Here is a 19,816-nt window from a genome sequence, read left to right on the forward strand (position 1 = left end):
ACATACACTCACGGGTGGAACAGAGATGCAGTGGTTCATGTCCAATAGAAGAATAGTTATCTGTACAGTGTTTGGCATTGGGTGTGAAGCTGCAGAAGTCATGGAATTCAACAGAACATTACAATGAGCCTACAGCACTATTGAAAACACTAAAGAAAGACCATCCAGGGCAACGAAGTCTTCATATCTCAAAGTCTCTGAGCACAGAATGTGTAACACAGCTTCAAACGGGAACAAAACATGACCATTATTTAAAAAAAAGAAAAGAAACACACACACAATAAGTAACTGAGGACCGTGAAGCAAATTTTGATTGATGCACATATTCCTTTTCTTCTTTTTCCCGTCATTAAATTTTCACATTTTCAAAATCCTGTGATGCCCATATGGTTTCAAAGTGTATCTGATGTGTGTGAAGACAATTTGCTTCTGAGAGCAAACACAAAACTGGGAAACACTACATCCATACGTTGGTGTGTGTGTGTGTGTGTGTGTGTGTGTGTGTGTGTGTGTGTGTGTGTGTGTGTGTGTGTGTGACAGAGTCCTCTGGAGAATATTCAAGTGGCATTTCAAGTCCAATGTCCCTCTTGTGTAGTTACAGTTGGGATGCAGGGAGAGCGAACGTCACACACACACAGTTGGAGAAACACTGTTGTGGTGAGGATGAAACCTCGTGCGCACCACCGCAAAGGGATATTCTTCTTTGGATACTGGCTCTGATGACGTTTGTGACACAGAGAACAAGCACACACACACACACACACACACACACACACACACACACACACACACACACACACACACACACACACACACACACACACACACACACACACACACACACACACACACACACACACACGAGATGACCCAAAACTAGTGCTCAGTTCCTCATGCTCTTAACAGTCCTCAAGAACGCGACACTGAGCAGTTGAGATGGTCTGCATGAACACTGCGTCACATCTGATATCCGCGGTGGTGATGCATACATACGTACATAAGCAGTCATTTTTGTGAAGTGTTGGTTCATTAGAGTCCACTGTTTAAAATGAAAGGGGAATGGACTTGGAATGATGTATTTATGGGTTGTGTTGTACAGCAGTGATTCTCAAAGTGTGGTCCGCGACAGCGCTCAGGTGGTCCGCGAGGGGATTTGTACTTTTCCAAGACAAGCTAGCAGTAGACAATATTTGTAAGATAATTACAAAGCTAACCATAGCTGAAGTCTCATTTCACCACGATAAATCAGGCTTGTAAATGTGAATAAGTAGTAAGTGATTTGCATCAAAATTAGCACCAGTCAACTGTCAATTCAGTTGACTGGTGGTCCCTGAACATTTTTGGGGGGACAAAGTGGTCCTCGATCTGAAAAAGTTTGAGAAACACTGTTGTAGAGGATAGAGTACTCTTCACTGTATAAGCCATAGCTATCTATGCAGTATGTTTCTATGGTAAATGACTTGCCTATTGTTTATGGATACCCTGCTTTGAACACTCGTCCTAAAAAGTAGATTTAAAGTCACAGCTGCACACACAGGATTGTGTACGTAATCAAGACTCCATTCTCATTCCATTTCACACAGGCATGTGTGAAAACACACACACACACACACACACACACACACACACACACACACACACACACACACACACACACACACACACACACACACACACACACACACACACACACACACACACACAGCACAAAAATGTGGTCATACACTTCCAAATGTAGTGATTATCTCCGGTGCTTTTGCAAACAAGTTTTTTTTTTCATTTTTCCTGTGAACAAAATGTTTATCACTTATAACTTATTTTTTTCCTCTTCTTTTTGAAAACTGACATGATCACTGTTCAGCATGAGAGTACATTCAAAACCAACAAATGACCAGTCATAAATAACCTAGTATAGTGCTCATAGTGAAATGTCACATGTCCACGTATAGCTCTCCACTCCGTGGCATTCGATCTCTTCTTTTTCCATTTCCATTTCTTCAGCCTTTCTTCCTTCATCCTTCTGCATGATCCCGCCATCCCACCAGCAGACCCGCTCAGAGCCTTAACACCAAAGGGTCCACAAGAGTCTCGTATTTTTTCTCTCACTCTATTTTTTTTCTTTTTGTCTGTCTTTTTCTTCAACGAAAAAAAAAAAAATAGGAGTCCAGTACCCACTGAGCCCACGCCACTCCACTCCACTCCACGCCAAGCCAAGCCATGTCACCCACACACAAACGCACACCTCCCCAACAACAACACACGTGCGTGTGACACGAGCTGGAGGGTGGGGGAGGGTGGAGGGTGGGGTGGGGGGGTGGTGCGCATCACACAAAAGAGGAGAAGCCCGTGACGGGAGTCCGTGAGCCGGTGGCGTTGGTGGTGGTGGTGGCGGGCTGCCCCGTGGGGGTGTACACGCCCCCCACGCTGTGCTGGGTGACCACAGTCTGGTAGTAGGAGTCCGTGTCGCCGCTGGCGCACTCCTCGTACGTGCAGGCCAGAGACTGCTTCAGGCCCTTCTGCTGCCGCTTCCAGCTGTTGAAGTAGGACGGGTCGCTCATGTAGTGGTTCACGAACGAGTGCTTGACCTGCTCCTCCTCGCAGTCACTGTCCGACGCCTGTTTTGGATGGAGAGATGGAGGGAGGGAGGGATGATGGGAGGGGGAAGGGATGAAGAAGGAGACGAGAATCATAAAGATGCACAATTTATGAAATATCTACTGTCAGTGTAGATTTCAGGGTGTTTTTTTTAGATCCACTTTATTCACCATTTTGAAAAAAAAAATTTTTTTTAGGGGATTTTATGCCTTTATTTTGATAGGACAGTCTGAGATGGAGACAGGAAGCGAGTGGGACAGAGAGACGGGGTGGGATTGGGAAATGACCCCAGCCGGACTCGAATCGTGGGTCCCCGTGGGCATGCAAGCCCAAATGTGGGGGGTTTAGCACGCTGCGCCACAACGCCCCCTTTATTCATCATTTTGAACATTTAAATTGAATTTCTCTATTTTGTGCAATATTTGCACAACACTTGAAACAAGCCACTAAATCTCATTTTGAGTTGGAATTTAAGCGCGAGAGTTGTTTTCGCGCAAGAGTTAGTTATGTAACAACATCCTGTGACGCACAAAAGAGATGTTTTCTTTAGTGAAACTGCTATTGCAGCTGGCCCACATAGGGGATTCTGAGATTGCGAAAGTTTTTGGAGAGTTTGGGCTTGTCCAGGGCTGGTCTGGGAAAAAAAAAAATCAGGCCGAGCATTTTCAGCCAAGACCAGTCCGCCTGGCATTGAGAGAGACATTGAAGCCTGTGACAACATTTTAAGAAATCTATTACAACCTATTTGGACCTCAACAGCCAAAAGGAATATTTAAATGTGTCTCGGAGAAGTCAGCTGTAAAGCATGAGGACTCATACCTCTATATACTGAGGGAAGGGACCAGGCCAAAAACATCAACAGTCCACCTGGCAAATGCCCTGTATGCCTTATGGCCAATCCAGCCACGGGCTTGTCCCGACTTAATGTTGGCTATGGCCAGCGATGGTACATGCTGCTGCCTTCATAACTTTTTGAATTTTTTTAGACATCCTACAATTCCAGCCTTGTTTTTCTTTTCCTTTTTTCCATTCTTTATTGTTCCTTTTGTTTTAAAGATATAGACTGTGGATTTTTGTTGCTGTCCATACACTGTGTTTTTGCACCCTTGGGTGCCACCCACTATCATGTGATCCACCTGCAGCTTGTGACCTCTCACCCCCCCTTTGATAAGATGCACCCCTTTCTTTGTTCTGAGTACTACGCACTGATGAAGGCTTGATAGCCGAAACGCGTTTGCTTTTTGGACATGGTGGTAATATAAATAAATAATGAGACGCCGTTTGTGAGTGCGGATTTTTCTTCCGTAGCTCTTTCAGTGCCATGGACTTGAAAACGAGTCTTTTCAGAATGTATGGCACAGCGCCAAAGACTTGGTATCTGAATTTGAAAATGGCTGGCACTGAATGAGTTGTTAACTTGTCCCGACTGGCTCCACTGCTCCTTCAGGTGCCATGGCTGCCGCTGATGACGCATTAGAGTATGGCCAGCGGGCGGAGTCAGAGAGAACAGTGTTTACAGTTTAGCTGCTACAATGTGTACAATACAAACAGAGGAAAAAGGTACACATGGGGTACTAATTTGTTTTATATGTAAATATTAGTAGTATTATTTTTATATTGTACTCATAGTTTTATATTAGTAGTATTATTGTAAAAAACATGGACCATAGGTCATCAATGTGTCAATGGGATTCGCCCTGTTACTCCTTATAGAGGGCTCTGGTTATGACTATGAGGCATGTTGCAAATGTCACTCAATTGATGGGGACCATGTATTCTCAGAATAGTGTTGAATGAACCCTGCATTTGTTTTACTGCGTGCCCCCCCATGTCCACCTACTATGGCTATTGGGTGCTTTACCTCTGACTCTGAAGCCTCCGCGGGCCTCTCTGTGAGGGCCGTGCTCTCGGTCGCCACGCCACCATTGTAGTTGTTGCAGATGTCCTCGTCTGAGTAGCGCAGCCCCGCCGGGTTTGGCCGTGGGGGAGACCTGTTGTTGACAGAGGGAGGAGAGGCAATGGCAAGGTCAGAAAACGGGAAAGACAAACGTCAGGTCTGTTCCTTCTGTCCTCTAGCCTATGGCTTTGGTGGTCAGTTAATTGACAATCTAACTTCAACCAACTCACCTGGATGTATTCTTGGTGTATATTTGGAAAGTCGTTGAACCTTCCTTCTGACATTGATGACTAATTTGAAAGCAACACATTTGGCCGACATAAACTGAAGCCTTAGCAAAATTTGGAAGAGGAAGAACTGCAGGAAAATAACTAATTGAGCCGTGGCCTTTTGGTGGTGTGAGTGTGATGATATCTCCCCCTAAAGTGAGGTTATTATAACATACTACACAAACAACTGAAGACATAAAACCTGCTGCATTGCCCTCCCACAGTTTCTGTTTCCCAGCTGTGGTGACTGACTGTGTATGTGTATGTGTATGTGTGTCAGTTCTGTGGAACTGCATTACACTGAGCGCCTATTGTGTTTCCCTGAGCATAAGTGCTGCCTTTTGACTGCTTTTGTGAGATCTGAGGGTTTCCTGTTGCTGCTGTATTGAGTTTCATCCACTGCATAAAAAGAGGAGGTCTCGCCAAGGGGAGTCAACAATGGCAGACTGAAATGACTGCAATTCGGCTTGTGCGGCGTGCAGAATATCGACTCTGCAGTGTAAGACCTCATATATTGCTATTCAAAACCATATTTACATCAAAAACAATTTCCTCAGCCCACCACTAAACAAGCCGCCCATGGGAAAACAGTGACTTGTCACAGCAAGCTTGCGAGATTGTAATCACGACACTAGCTGCAGGTTGAGGAGCACAACAAACGTATGCACACACACGGACACACACATGCGCACACACGCACACGTACACATATGATTTTCATATGTGACGGCAGATAGATGAATGCTACACCCATTTCTATGTATTACATTTTGCAATGTTAACTCAACACTTTAATATCTCTAAAAACAGTAGTTATTGTTGTTGGTAAATGGCCCAACATTAGCCCTCAACAACCAGGGCTCATCTCTCCATAGTTAAAGGGAAACTATTTTTGATCAGTATTACAGTGTATGGCTTACAGTATAATATTCAAGCCCCCACTAGTTACATTATAATTGTAACACAGTAATGATATGAGGCTGTTACAATATATTATCCAAGCCTCTACACTCGCAACAATCACAAAATTAAAGACAATATAGGTAGGTAAGACTGACTTGTGGCCCATCAAGCAGAGCACAAAAATCGCACCATGAGAAAATGGACATGTGACATAACATGTGAATGACATGTGACATGTGACACATGTTCTCCTCTGGCCTACTCCCCCCTGGCCTCACCTGGTGCCGTTCTTGCGTAGGAAGGTGCTCTTGACGTGCACCGGCCTGCTGTTCAGCTCCAGGGCTGTGAAGCCCCCGTTGTCCAGGGTGACCGCTTCCTCCACGGTTTTACCTGTTGCCACAGTAGAAAATGGACGGTCAATATTAAGTAAGTTAATATTAAGTAAACTTCTACAAATCCAGATTGCAACACTGTGGATAGTCAAATTTGCACTGAAGACAAAAGTCAGTGAAAACATTCTGCAGGTGTCCAGGTGCGATTTAATGACATTGCAGTGTTAATATGTACACAATATTGAACATAATTAACTCTGGAAATGTTAGTGACCAAATAAAGCTCATTTTAACCCTTTAAGAGTTCTATTAACACTGGAATTGTTACCGTGTGGGAAGGTGAGGGAAAGAGACAGGCATGGGTGAGTTTAAGACAGGGCACAGAGGACAAATGACATGTCCAGCATGCATCAAGAGTGTGAATATGTAATGCTGTGTCAACTACAATAAATGCAAACCGATGTAGTCTCCCTCAGAGACTGTATACTTAAAAGTCATCAAAGTACAAATAACCGAAAATTCACAAAAGTACAAAGAACCGAAAATTCACAAGTTCCACATGTGAATTAGATTTCATTGATATATCCAATTAGCCTGGTCCTGACTAAAATCCAATTTCATTCTTACAGGTGGTCTGGGAGAGACGAACTGAGTAAAGCTTACAGGAGGGGGGGCGTGACTCTGTTGACATTTGAAATGTGTGTCTTATTTTACCCAATCGTAGAATTTGGTTATGACATTGACAAAAAATGACTAGTGGGAGGGGTGAACTCCGTTGAAGTTTAAAATATGTGTTCCCCATCTCTCATCCCTGCCCCGTTTGCTGATGATAACTAAGACTGAAGCCCTACCAGAACACCTGGCCCAGATAGTTTTGTTTTGTTTGGACTGGTGCTTACGTTTGGCAAGGCCAGGCTAATATCCAATTACTATCCATCCAAAACAATCTTCTTTGGTATTGGTATTAGTACCCCTGAAAGCAGAACGACAACCAGACAGACAGAGACAGAGGCCCGGACGCTACGCCAGTGGCACGTCTGAGATGGGCAGGAGGGAGATGATGGGTATTCTGGTTGATGGCCAGCGGAGAAATGGGAGCCAGCTGGAGAGAGACCATCAGCTAGAACTCCTTCAAACTGGACGCAGACCAGCAAACCAATTTATCTCTCTAACCCGGGAGCGCTTTGTGCTGCTGCAACACCCACTGTGTTTCAATGGCCCACTTCCTCAGATTTATTAGAGATATTATAAAAATACTTTTTTTGTTTCGGGAGATTTAATGTGACTTGGAATAGTGGGTAGACATTTATAATACACCATTACACACTGTGGTAATAGAGGGAGACAGACTACAGGGACAGTAGTTTCTGCCTATGAAAATATGAGTAGATGGTGTGTAGTAAATGTGATAAAAAGGTAAAAGAGTGTAGGTGACAAGGGAAGCAGTGTGTGGGTGACTGTTAGTAAGAGAGTGAGCCTGGTAAAGCAAATGAGGTAGTGTGTGTGTGTGTGTGTGTGTGTGTGTGTGTGTGTGTGTGTGTGTGTGTGTGTGTGTGTGTGTGTGTGTGTGTGTGTGTGCGTGTGCGTGTGTGTGTGTGTGTGTTATTTGCGTGCGTGTGCGTGTGTGTTTACCTATGTATTTATGTACTCTACATGAGAGTATGAACACAAAATAGTGAGTTAATGAGTGCAACGACTTGAGTTACTGTACAAGTGAAGTCCGCCATACTCCTGGGGCTAAGCCCCCTCACAAACCAACAGCCAGCCATGAGCGAGGAGCGCATATGAGTGCTGGTGCACGAGCATGAGCATATGCAGGTGGCGTGCACGCAGGCCCGCCGACAAGGGGGGGGGGGCAAAGGGGTATTTTGTCCCGGCCCAGGGGCGATAGGGGCCCCAGAATTGGGTTCCCATTAGATTGTATGTATTAGGTAGGGGGCCCTTTCAAATGACTTTGTCCCGGGCCCTGCAAAAGCTGTCAGCCGCCCTGCGTGCACGTGTCATGCGCATCAGCCCGGGGGTGTGCAGGTGTCATGGCGTGCATCAGCACGGTGGCATCTGGTCTCTCTCACCTGTGCCGCAGCTCTTGTACCTCTTGCTCTGGCCGTGGAAGAGCAGGCCGAACACCACGACAAGCAGCAGGATCAGGCCACTCAGGGCCAGGATGATCAGGAACCACCACTCCTCATAGAAGGGCGTCTCCAGTTGGGCTGCAGAGGAAGACACAAGGCACATCGGAGAGGAACATCAATCCCAACGTCACAAGAGATTAAGATAAAACGACACACTTTCATGAGAAGAAGGTGACGCAACAGAAGAACGACAAGAGGAGGATGAAAAATTTAATGGAGATGAAAATAACAGGGGGAGGAGGAGGAGGAGGAGGAGGAGGAAGAAGAAGAAGAAGAAGAAGAAGAAGAAGAAGAAGAAGAAGAAGAAGAAGAAGAAGAAGAAGATGAAGATTTTATTCATACTTTTATTCCAAAAGTGTATCAAAGTTTACAGTTTTTCATCTTCGGCTGTCTCACAGGCTGGAAACAAAATTGTCAGACAAATGTTCCACCTTACTTAGTGCAGGGTGCTAGGGGGAGCCACAAGAAATGAATTCATTTTAGCTCATTTTCAGCTTGGTACACGTTTATAAACCACTGAAACCATTTTGGAAACGTTACAAATGCATTTTAAGGTTGAAAACCTACTCAGCGTTGCTTCAGCTGCACCCTGCTGCTTTCGCTCCCGACAGAAGAGAATTGTGTCTAAAAGACTATGACATGGAGCATTTGGCTGTGAACCCTTGGGAGGGCGCGTTCCGTATAAACACGTTAACGTCTCAGTGACGGCAGCATCCGCATCAAAATGAGGATACGTACGAGGCGGCTTTCTTTTCGCCTCTCCTTGTGTCACGACACATTGCCTATGTGCAGAGGTCGCATTTGCAAGTCAAATGGCGCAAGTGTCAGCGTGTCAATCTGATTTGACATCTGGAACTTCACCCCAAAAAAAATCAACAGCCCGGCCTGTGCCAAACAAACAAACAAACAAACAAACAAACAAATACAAACACAATCACACAGGACTCAGATATGTACACAGAGGACAGATGGCTGACTGGATGACACTGAGTGGCAGTAGCAGAAGCTCAGTGGCGACGCTAGCTACCCAGCTGACACCTGTGTATTGTTTTTTTTCCTGTCAGTGCCGAGGTATCTGGAATACAAGCAAACAAAAAAAACACAAGAAGGATCAAACAAGAAAGACAAGTCTGCCCGGTCAACTATCTTTTGACATGGTATGCAAGAAAGGTCCAGAGAGCAAAGTGCAGAGACCAAGGACACTGGCATGGACACAAGTCATAATCGGCAGTGGCGGCAAAGTCTGCATGGGCCTTCACTGTAAAAAAAGTCACAAACAAACAGCGGTGAGCTCACAGCCCTGGCGATAAACAAGTTGGGGCAAGCTATCAAGCGACTTCATCCACCGGAAGCAGGTCAAGGGACTAGATTAGGCAGTTAGGCCTTATACAGTCATGTTTCAAAGACAATAGGGGACTAGAATGGGTGAAGTTCAAGATGAGCTCAGGGGATACACTCTGACACATACTTTATCGCCCATGTGACTTCCTGTCCGGACCTTGCACAGGCACCCACCCACACACTGAACTTCAAGGAATGCATGACTTCACACAGTAAATAAACAAAGTGCTGTTAACATTAAATACTGCATCCACAGAGGGCAAACACAGATTGTTGCTTCTTCAATTCTTTTGGATATTATTGAGCTTTTATGCTTTTACTTAGACAGGATAGCCAGAGACAGGACATGCGTGGGAGAGAGATGGGGGAAAGATCGGGACATGACCTAGTATTGGACCTGAATCTCGGGTTAATTGAGCCACGGCGCCCAACCAGAATGTCAATTGATATTATGATATGGGGGTAATATGGATGAAAGTAAATCTAAGCATTACATATAAATTAAAAATTAAATTGATATTATTGGTATTCAATAGGGCGCCAGACACTCGCTGTGCTGCACTCATTTCCACGGTGAACAGAACTCGAGAGAGGCCGCTAACTAGAGCTCAGCAGCTCTTGTCATTCTTCAGGAGAGGTCAACAATCAGCGGTTAAACACACAGGCACTTGAAAGCGCCACTCGTCACTGAATAATTTCAGAGACCTTTTCCACCACCTCTTTGAGCAGGATCAATAGAGCTGAGTGTCAGAGGGGCATCACTTTTATCAAGGAGGGTTTGCCAGAGTTCACTTTTGTGTCCGCTGTCGAGCTTTGGACAGCAGTGCTCTGGCGTGACATCATTAGTAACCGCGGCGTCAGTATCAGTAACAGTCCTCATTGAAACCAGCAGGACTGGACCACAAAAAGGTGTGTCACTCACAGCAGCTAGGGGATCTTGTTACTCTTGTTGTGATAGACAAGATAAGTATTTTGAGACAGAGTTTAAAGGAACAGACCACCCTTTTTTGATTTTCACATATTTGCAGTATTTCCCAGCATTGTTCATGAATGTGCATATCATTTTCTTCTCTTTGTTTTCAGTACTTAGATTTATTGGATCAGAATTATTAGCATAGCTTAGCATAATCACTGAAAGTAACTGGTATCTTTAGCATCAATACACAACTGATCACTGGACCGAATTAAATTGCTCTTTTATACTCTGGTGAATGTTACATTAATTTTAAAGTGGTTTATAAGTACATTTGATGATGTTTTATTTTGTACCATAGACTTGCATTACTATGCCTAATTTGGGTATACTGTCAAACAGGGCAATGCAAACACATAGACGAAAATGATATGCACATTCATGAATAATGCTTGGAAATACTGCAATTATGTGAACATCAAAAAAGGCTGGTCTGTTCCTTTAACGGGCAGATTACTACAGATGATCTTTATGGAGTGGTACTTCCTTATACGTCTTCAAAAACGTACTTTGAATGATCATAAACAAAAAATGTTTTCAGTTATTTCACAATTATAAAACCCAAAATAACTGGTATGAGGGACTTTGTTAAGTTATTGTGATATTTGCTGAACATTCTTCTCATATAGGCCTACGGTTTACGGTAAATACGGTACAGATTGTGGGAAGAAACGCGTGGAATCATCTAGATTAAATGTTTAGATCAACAATGTTGTTTTAAGCCTTTTTTTCCAGTGGAGGAGAGACAGGAAGCAAGTTGGGAGACAGAGAAGGGGAAGAGTCGGCAAATGACCCGGGCCGGAATCGAACCCGGGTCACCGGCGTAGCAGTCCTGTGCCCAGCCGTATAAGAGCCACGACTGGGCCGATAAACAATGCCTATCCGGTTCTCGAACTTTTTCCATCATTCCCCCCTTCAGAGGGTCTGAATGCTTCCGAGCCCCCCCCACACCAAGCAACAGCAGTAGGCCTACTCGCGCAAACTGATTTTGCGATCGCTGTGCAGAATCAAAGGAAAAGTGACTGGTGGAGATTAAACAAAGAAGGACTGCAGTCGAATGCAGATATGTGTTCATTTCCCATGCTATTCAAATTCATGACAATTAATAATATAATGTTGGTGAGGGCTTTAAACTTATTGACGAGACAGGAAATAATTTCCTTTGGGGAAAAAAAACAAAATCAGATGTTACACGCCCCCCCCCCTGAGATGCCTCCGCGCCCCCCCAGGGGGGCTTACGCCCCACTTTGAGAAACACTGGCCATAATGTTGTGAATGGCCCTTAACCCATTGACGCCTAAGGCACCTGCAAAAAAGCTGCCCTCAGCCAATAAAAACCTAAATATCTCAGCCTCTGAAGCATATAAAAACATGCAATAAGTTGCATTTAAACGCTACGACCCTGATCTTTCATTAGATTGTGTTCATTCATCTCAAACAAACAAAGATTTTTAATAAAGTTGTCTCAAATCTCATGAGCCTGAATGTTGCGTAATGCAGCTCCAGGCGCCAGGGCCAATGTTGCGCAACGCAACATCCAGCATCAATGGCCCGTAAGTGCAGTTTAACAACTGTAGACTGGATTGGACAGCACTTAATCAATTCTCGAGGGGGACAGATCATGCTATCTGACAACCACACACACACACCATACTGTAAGTAAAACAGCATAATGCTGCATTAGTGGGACAATAACACTTGACTAGAGGCACCTCAATAAATAAGACATAAATAGTCAGTAAAAGATGCCAAAACACCAATGTCAATATTTTACAATTATAATCAGAAACTATTGTTACAGTAAAAAGTCTGATGGCTGTGAGAACAAAAGCCCTCTTAAACCTTCCTATGTAGATGAATCATTTGAATGGGCAGCCATTACCCGCAGGTTAGATATCCTTTCCTCTTCCACACAGTGCTTCATCTCAAGGGTGGGATGGGTGCCAAGCCAAAACATGACTATTAACAATGACTAAACAATTTAGCCCTGAAGAAGGTCGCACGTGACCGAAACGCGTCGGCTATCAATGTCCATGTATCAATAAAGGACTTTTAACACATACTTCAGAGTGCCTCGGACCCTCTCTCTCTCCACTACAAGTTTATGACTATGTTGTTGTTACCCATTTTTTCTTTTTATTTTCTTTTTTTAAAACAGTTTATTTCCAGAGCATCTGGATTGAAGTTTGACATCGAAGTCCCCTATACATTTCACATCAGAGTTGTCTGGTGCAAAGTAACCATTACCATTATAACTGAAGACGGATTAGACAAGTTTTTCTTTTGTCAGCTACACCATTAGCTGCAGGGTAATTGATCAAATATGTCAAGAGGCTTACCTTCACGATTAATGTGATTTTTTTTTATCATGACCACTTCTTACATGCAAATGATTAGTTGTCCTTATGGATATTACGGTGTAACATGCTTAGCTCTAATCTGCACTCTGTAAGACCTTACAACAGCACACAACTGACCCGCAGATGCTTTCTCATCATCACTTATTCATTACTATTGAACTCAACACTTGCTCTGTAAGAGATTAAAACAATGCCTAACAAACAGATCTATTACTTTAGTAATTACCTTTCTTTCCCTTCATCATTGCATTGTTATTGAGCTAAACAGTTCAATTTTCTATTGAACTGTAGTCCAAACCTGGTGGGAAAATCTTCTGCTGATATTAGCACATGTAAGCTACTGTATGTAATACCACTTTCATGGCACTAGATGGCTCTACTTAGCCAAGAACATTAGGATGTGAGTAACACCTCTCTGTGCTGGTGTTTGTTGACTGAGAGAGAGAGAGAGAGAGAGAGAGAGAGAGAGAGAGAGAGAGAGAGAGAGAGAGAGAGAGAGAGAGAGAGAGAGAGAGAAAGACAGAGACAGAGACAGAGACAGAGACAGAGACAGAGACAGAGACAGAGACGGAGAGAGAGGACATGCACACACACACATGCATACACACACGAATTCGAGACGATTCGTCTAATGAATTGTTGAGAGGGGACCATTCGAAGAAAACGTTGGACCATTCGTAGAAGGCATGGGGCGTTTCGTGCAGTACCTGAGGATTTTTCGTAGAAGACCTAAGGACCTTACGTTCAATCCATGCAGACCTTTCGTGTAACTGGGCAGATGTTTAGTTTAGTCTGCCTATTTTATTAGCCTATTATTATTTTTATATTTTATCAAACTTGTGTACCACCACAATGCAATGAAAACAAAAATCGAACCATGTAGAAAGTGCGTGCGTCTCTATTTTTTTAAATTAATTATTAATTTTAGTTCAGGCTGCTTTTTTATCATTAGGCCTATTTTATAGCCTATTTTATATATACTATATTGTAACGGACTGCCTCTGCCTCCTCCGGAGTGAGATAACAGCGTTACCCCCTGTGAACTACACGTGCAGCCTATAAAATGGAGTTAATTTCAAATGGCGGGTGAGACTGTCAGGAAGCAACAAGCCGAGAGAGCAAGAGAGAGGGAACCATGAAGTGTGCGCCGAGAAGATCACCATTCGCAAGAATCGCTAAAGCCAGACATTGATGTAAGCTGTTCCAAATTGAGAGGGTTTTGCAAAAGTGCACTACTAAACGTAAGAAAAGATATTCGTTGTGTTGATATGAATTATTTCTAATGTGTTGGTCACTGATTTTTATTCATTTTTGGAAAGGTAACGGCAGTCTTGCTGCCTGCCTGGCGCCCATCTCATAACTACAGTCGTTTGCACCACTACAATATCAACAAAATGTTTTGAAATGTACTAGGCCTACATCAATTTAAAGGTAGTCCTAAGGGATAATGTATTGTCCACACATGACTATAAGAAAATGTTTCCCTACGGGGCGAATAACACCCCCGACGCCGAAGGCGGAGTGCTGTTATCTCTGAAGGGAAATGTATTTTCCGTAGTCACGTGTGGACAATACATTATCCCGCTTATCCCGCCTTTACCAACATTATAAAGCATACATAGTTAACCATAGTTTATAGCGTGCGCAAAGAAATATAGTTCGTGGAACGCTCATAATGTAAACAGGTTAACAAGCAACATGGTTTGGCTACTTTCTAACTTGTTACAGCCACATTGCGCTTCAAACTCTTTGCAGGCTACCTCGTTCACTGCGCGATATCTACTAAACTCGGGTTCATAACATGATCATTTCTATCTAATCGGCACAGTATTCCAGAAAAAAGCATAGACAACCCAAACACTGATGTGCGCCCTGACCATCATCATTAGCCTATCGACCCTGATACAGGCAGAGCCTATCAAAGGGCGTTGAACACAATGGCTATGGACCTTTTCAGTAGGCTATGGTTGGGGAAGTAGGGCCTGCGTCGTGATTCACCGTTGGTGTTTGTATCAGCACGCCAAAAGTTACCTCACTAACGTTAATGATGTTCTTTGCTGAGTAACCTAGCCAAATATATCCAGATCATCGTGAATTATGCAAAATAAAGTCTGCCAACTTGTATTGCCATTCTAGGAGCGATAAGGAGAATGCCGCACAGGCGCGGAGAAAGGGTTCCTTTGACACAGAGAATGCTCTGTGTGGCTGCGCGCATGCAGTGTTTAGTTTGCAGGTTTCAGGCAAATAATGGTGATCGATACGCCCTAGGTCCATAAGACTAACAGTAAAACAGGGACAATTACAAAAGGGATGAATTGCTTGAGGAAATCAAAAGGGACAGGGCGAAGTTATGACAACAAATTGACGTGCACCATTATGCAAGGCTACATGTAGTTATGATGGGTTAACCACTCAGTTACCGTTGCATTAATAATATGTATGATAAAGATGACTTCAGCGCAGGATATCAGAAATAAACAAGACAGCGCAGATGGCTTTTAATTTTTAACATGGCCACATTATGCGTCAATACGCCAATGCGTATTAGGCTATTTATCATGAAACCTCAAATCGGAAGTAGCCTTATCTTGTACCCAGCACTTTTCAAACCTTACTCGGGTTTATGGTAATTGTCCGGGCCAGCACTTTTGAAATCAAACGGACGCCCCTTGCCTGCATGACATGTCATTTGCATGATAAGAGCACGGACGATCATGGACATACGATGGTACACACATAGCCACACACGCACACAACACGGTTCAGTTCAACGTTTATTGACCAGCAAGCGAGCAGCGCAGTACCAGCTGATTTGCTCTGGAATCTCGAAATGAAAACTGACTTTTCTTGGGAAAAGTGTTGCAAGAACATTGAACTCATTTAGTAGGCCTATCATTGTGCCAAGCGTGTGTCGCAATATTGTACTGGGGATATGTGTTGGGGAGGGCATTAACATTAGGCCTATGACAAAAACATTATCGGGGAGGATTGAGGATAAATCTTACACGTTTCCTTATTAATGGAAAATCAATTCCATGCTAATTCCAAGTATTCAATAACCTAAACAATATGTAATTGCTCCACAGTTCAAGGGTTAGGCTATGGATATTGACACCTTTCCTCCGCGATCGCGGATAGCCCCCACCTTTGCGCTTCTCATCTGGCTGTCACGATATGGAACGGGAAGAGACAGTTCAAGACAAGCGGCATGACTGCAATTGTCAATACAGTAGCCTAAAAAACTGTTAACTGTTCAGCGGTGTGTAGTCAAATTATCACAGCGGTGGTAGATGAATTTATGAAGACCTGGAGGACAAAAACCAACAGACACAATTGCTGAGTGTGTATGCAGTATTTGTAACGAATAATTCTCCTGCCAGGATAGCGTTGGACTACAGAATAACCCATTTACATGTTGAATGTTGAGAGGAGGCATTTTGAAAAGTCGAAGACCTTCACCAGGATATCATAGCTACCTTTCCTTGTCAATGTCCCATGCACCACAAAATATTCCAGAACCTCATCTGCGAAAGCTTTTTTTTAATGCGGTACATTTCAAGCTTCACAAAACCCACTGGTTAACAGCAGGTTTTACGCACACATTTCGAAGCGGTTAATCACAGATGCTGCTCTCTTCCTTGCTCTCCCTTGCACCCCATCGTACACTGGGTTTAATACACCCTGCAATACTGGCAAACTATTATTCAATTCAATAGCCTACTTCTAGATGCACTATAGTCTATAGCCTAGACGCGCGATGCTCTGATTCAAAGCGAGCACAAGCCTACTTCTAGACACATTAAACCGCACTGCTTTGATTCAAAGCGAGCAGGAGGCATTTTGAAAAGTCGAAGACCTATTCACGAGGATATCATAGCTACCTTTCCTTGTCAATGTCCCATGCACTACAAAATATTCCAGAACCTCATCTGCGATAGGCTAAACACAATTTATCCAACAAGCTTGTGGATAATATTGCCACCTTTCCCCTCTCCTGCGGTAGCCAGTTGCCTTCTCAGAAGAAGCAATCTGAATCGGAAAGAGAGCGCACTGTTCAAGACCCGCGGCAAGACTGCAATTGTCATCTGGTTCGTGGTGTCAACCTTCAGCCAAAACGGTGATAGACCCTTTTTTTTTTATAAGATAGACCTACCTTATTCGCAGCAGCCAAAATCAGTCAGACAATAAGTGCTTAACGAGTAGTGCAGGGTAGCGAATGCTCTTCTATCAGGGTAAAGTTTGCAATTGGAGAGGGGTGATTGAAGGGCTAAATTAAGTCCGAAATCAAAATGATAAAAAAAATACGGTCGATTTATTTACAATACCCTACATGACAGAAAGAAAACGTGTAGGGGGTCAACTGAAAATACCGATAAACTGAGGACTATAGGCAACGTCAAAGTAAAATACAAACACGAAATCAAACAAAGCTTTTTTTTAATGCGGTACACGTCAAGCTCCACAAATCCACTGGTTAACAGCAGGTTTTACGCACACATTTCGAAGCGGTTAATCACAGATGCTGCTCTCTTCCTTGCTCTCCCTTGCACCCCAACGTACACTGGGTTTAATACACCCTGCAATACTGGCAAACTATTATTCAATTACCATTTCATTTGTTCATGCAAAGACGCAGCGGAGAGAGAACGCGCTCCTGTGCAGTGTTAACGTAGCGATTTAACGTCTCTCTCTCTCTCGTAGCCATGGGCTTAACACAGGTGCATGGGTTCTGTAATGTTTTCAACACTGTTAGGACCTATATTGTTTTCTGGCTCATGCGCGAACTATTTGTTGTCATTCAGAATCAGAAACATCAAAGTGTCGGGAGACAGCTTTCTCTTGTTGCTGGTGCTTCGCATCTAAAATGTTACCGGAAAGTCAGAAAACTCGCTGCATGACAGCTCAATGGTCAATAGCCTACTTCTAGATGCACTATAGTCTATAGCCTAGACTCGCGCTGCTCTGATTCAAAGCGAGCACAAGGGTCAATAGCCTACTTCTAGACACATTAAACCGCACTGCTTTGATTCAAAGCGAGCAGGCTGTGCTTGGTCCCGCCTCTCTGCCCGCAGATGGGAGTAAAGTAACGGCGTAAGTGTGAAAAAAAGCTTCTAAAATATTGTCTAGATAATTGTCAAAAAATGTAAGGGCGTAAACGTAAATTGTCAAAAAATGTAACTACGTGAAAAAAAAAGCTTCTCAAATATTGTCTAGATAATTGTCAAAAAATGTAAGGGAGTAAACGTAAATTGTCAAAAAATGTAACGACGTAAACGTTAAAAAACCAACAACATAGCCCTACCAGTTAAAATGAGTAAGTAGGCCTACATTTTATTTATAGATTTACATGTTTAAATCAACAAAAAACAAAACTTAACAGCTGATTTACATATTTAAATAAACAAAACCCTTAAAATGAGCATTAAAAAAGCTGATTTACATTTCTAATATAGGCAGGCTGAAGAAAACCCGTTAAAATGAGCATTAAAAAAGCTGATTTACATTTCTAATATAGGCAGACTGAAGGGACCTTTAGTTGAAACCTACGGATCTTTAGTTCAATTTCAAGGACCTTTCGTTGGCTTTTGCGGTAGACGGACCGTCCTCGACTAAAGATCCCCTGCCTTATACTAATGGTCCAACGTTTTGTTCGAATGGTCCCCTCTCAAGAATCCATTCGACGAAAAGACCTGTACCCACACACACACACACACCAAGATGATCATCTGAACTAAAGCATTAGATGGCATACATGAGCAAGCTAATGAGTCACACCATGGAAGGCACATCAGGAGGGACCACTGCGGTGACATAGCAGCGCGGCTATGATTAGAGATGAATGACAACGTCAGCACCATAATTACATCCACGCTTTGGTGTGTACAGCAGACAACAGCAGGCTACAGTTGCCTTTAAGCAAGACACAAAACATACACAAATAAACGTGAAGATAGACAGACAAACGGATATGTGAAGAGAGAAAGAGCGAGAGATACCTAAGATAGAACAAGAGAGAGGGAAGGAAAGAGAGGGGATGAACCGAGGAAGTTGTGAAAAGAGAAACAAAGAGACAAAAAAAACAACAGAGAAAGGGGCAGACATAAATAAATCCAGATGACAAGAAACTAACTCTATTGATGAAGATGACCTGGATTAAGGACACAACCTTCACAGACAACCAAAAGGAGAGGTTAATCGGGAAAAAAATGAGCCTTGCAGTTACCTCAAAAAGTAGAGAAGACACGCTCACACTATCGCCTAAATAGGCAAATTTTAACAATTCTTAACTGGGTGCTGAATCCCACAAAAAAACTTAATTGAATGAATGAAAGCAAGCACAGCACTCTTCAGATTTCTTCTTTGTTTATTTGCAAACGTCATTACAAGCTGAAGAAGGGCTCTGCCCGAAACGTTCGTGGGCGAATAAACAAAGAAGAAATCTGAAGAGTGCTGTCCTTCGTTTCCTTGCAGTTACCTGACATGGCAGCAGAGGGCACACTGGGTTCGCCGTAGCCCTGGTGGTTGACAGCCAGGACGCGGAACTGGTAGCTGACGCCCTGACGGAGCCGCTCCAGACTGATGACATGGGACGTGCTGCTGGGGGGCAGGTGCCGAACAAATGTGTCCCACAGACCCTCATCTGATGCCACGAGGAGAGGAGCAAAGGAGGAGGAGAGAGAGGAGGTGGTGGAGAGGTGGAGGAGAGGAAGAGAAGGAAGTGGAATGAAGAGGAGAAGGAGGAGGAAGACGATGAGGAGGAGGAGAGAGAGGAGGTGGAGAGGTGGAGGAGAGGAAGAGAAGGAAGTGGAATGAAGAGGAGAAGGAGGAGGAAGACGATGAGGAGGAGGAGAGAGAGGAGGTGGAGAGGTGGAGGAGAGGAAGAGAAGGAAGTGGAATGAAGAGGAGAAGGAGGAGGACGACGATGAGGAGGAGGAGGAGGAAGAGGAGGAGGAGAGAAAGAGGTGCAAGAGAGGAAGAGGAGGAAGTGGGAGGAAGATGAGAAGGAGGAGGAGG

At 43.7% G+C, this 19,816-nt stretch overlaps 1 protein-coding gene across 1 annotated transcript in view; it reads right to left on the reverse strand.

Moving 5' to 3' along the window:
- Nucleotides 1-2,317: 2,317 nt before the first annotated feature.
- Nucleotides 2,318-19,816, reverse strand: part of sdk1a (sidekick cell adhesion molecule 1a) — a 447,949-nt gene continuing 430,450 nt past the window's right edge. Inside the window, exons 41-45 of the mRNA XM_063185237.1 lie at nucleotides 19,278-19,442; nucleotides 8,069-8,206; nucleotides 5,943-6,054; nucleotides 4,457-4,586; nucleotides 2,318-2,615 (exon numbers count right to left, since the gene is read on the reverse strand). Coding sequence (XP_063041307.1) covers nucleotides 2,325-2,615; nucleotides 4,457-4,586; nucleotides 5,943-6,054; nucleotides 8,069-8,206; nucleotides 19,278-19,442 — 836 coding nt within the window. The 3' untranslated portion in view covers nucleotides 2,318-2,324. The remainder of the gene's footprint in view (nucleotides 2,616-4,456; nucleotides 4,587-5,942; nucleotides 6,055-8,068; nucleotides 8,207-19,277; nucleotides 19,443-19,816) is intronic.

Source organism: Engraulis encrasicolus, chromosome 2 (assembly GCF_034702125.1).
Source record: "Engraulis encrasicolus isolate BLACKSEA-1 chromosome 2, IST_EnEncr_1.0, whole genome shotgun sequence".
Lineage (NCBI taxonomy): Eukaryota > Metazoa > Chordata > Actinopteri > Clupeiformes > Engraulidae > Engraulis > Engraulis encrasicolus.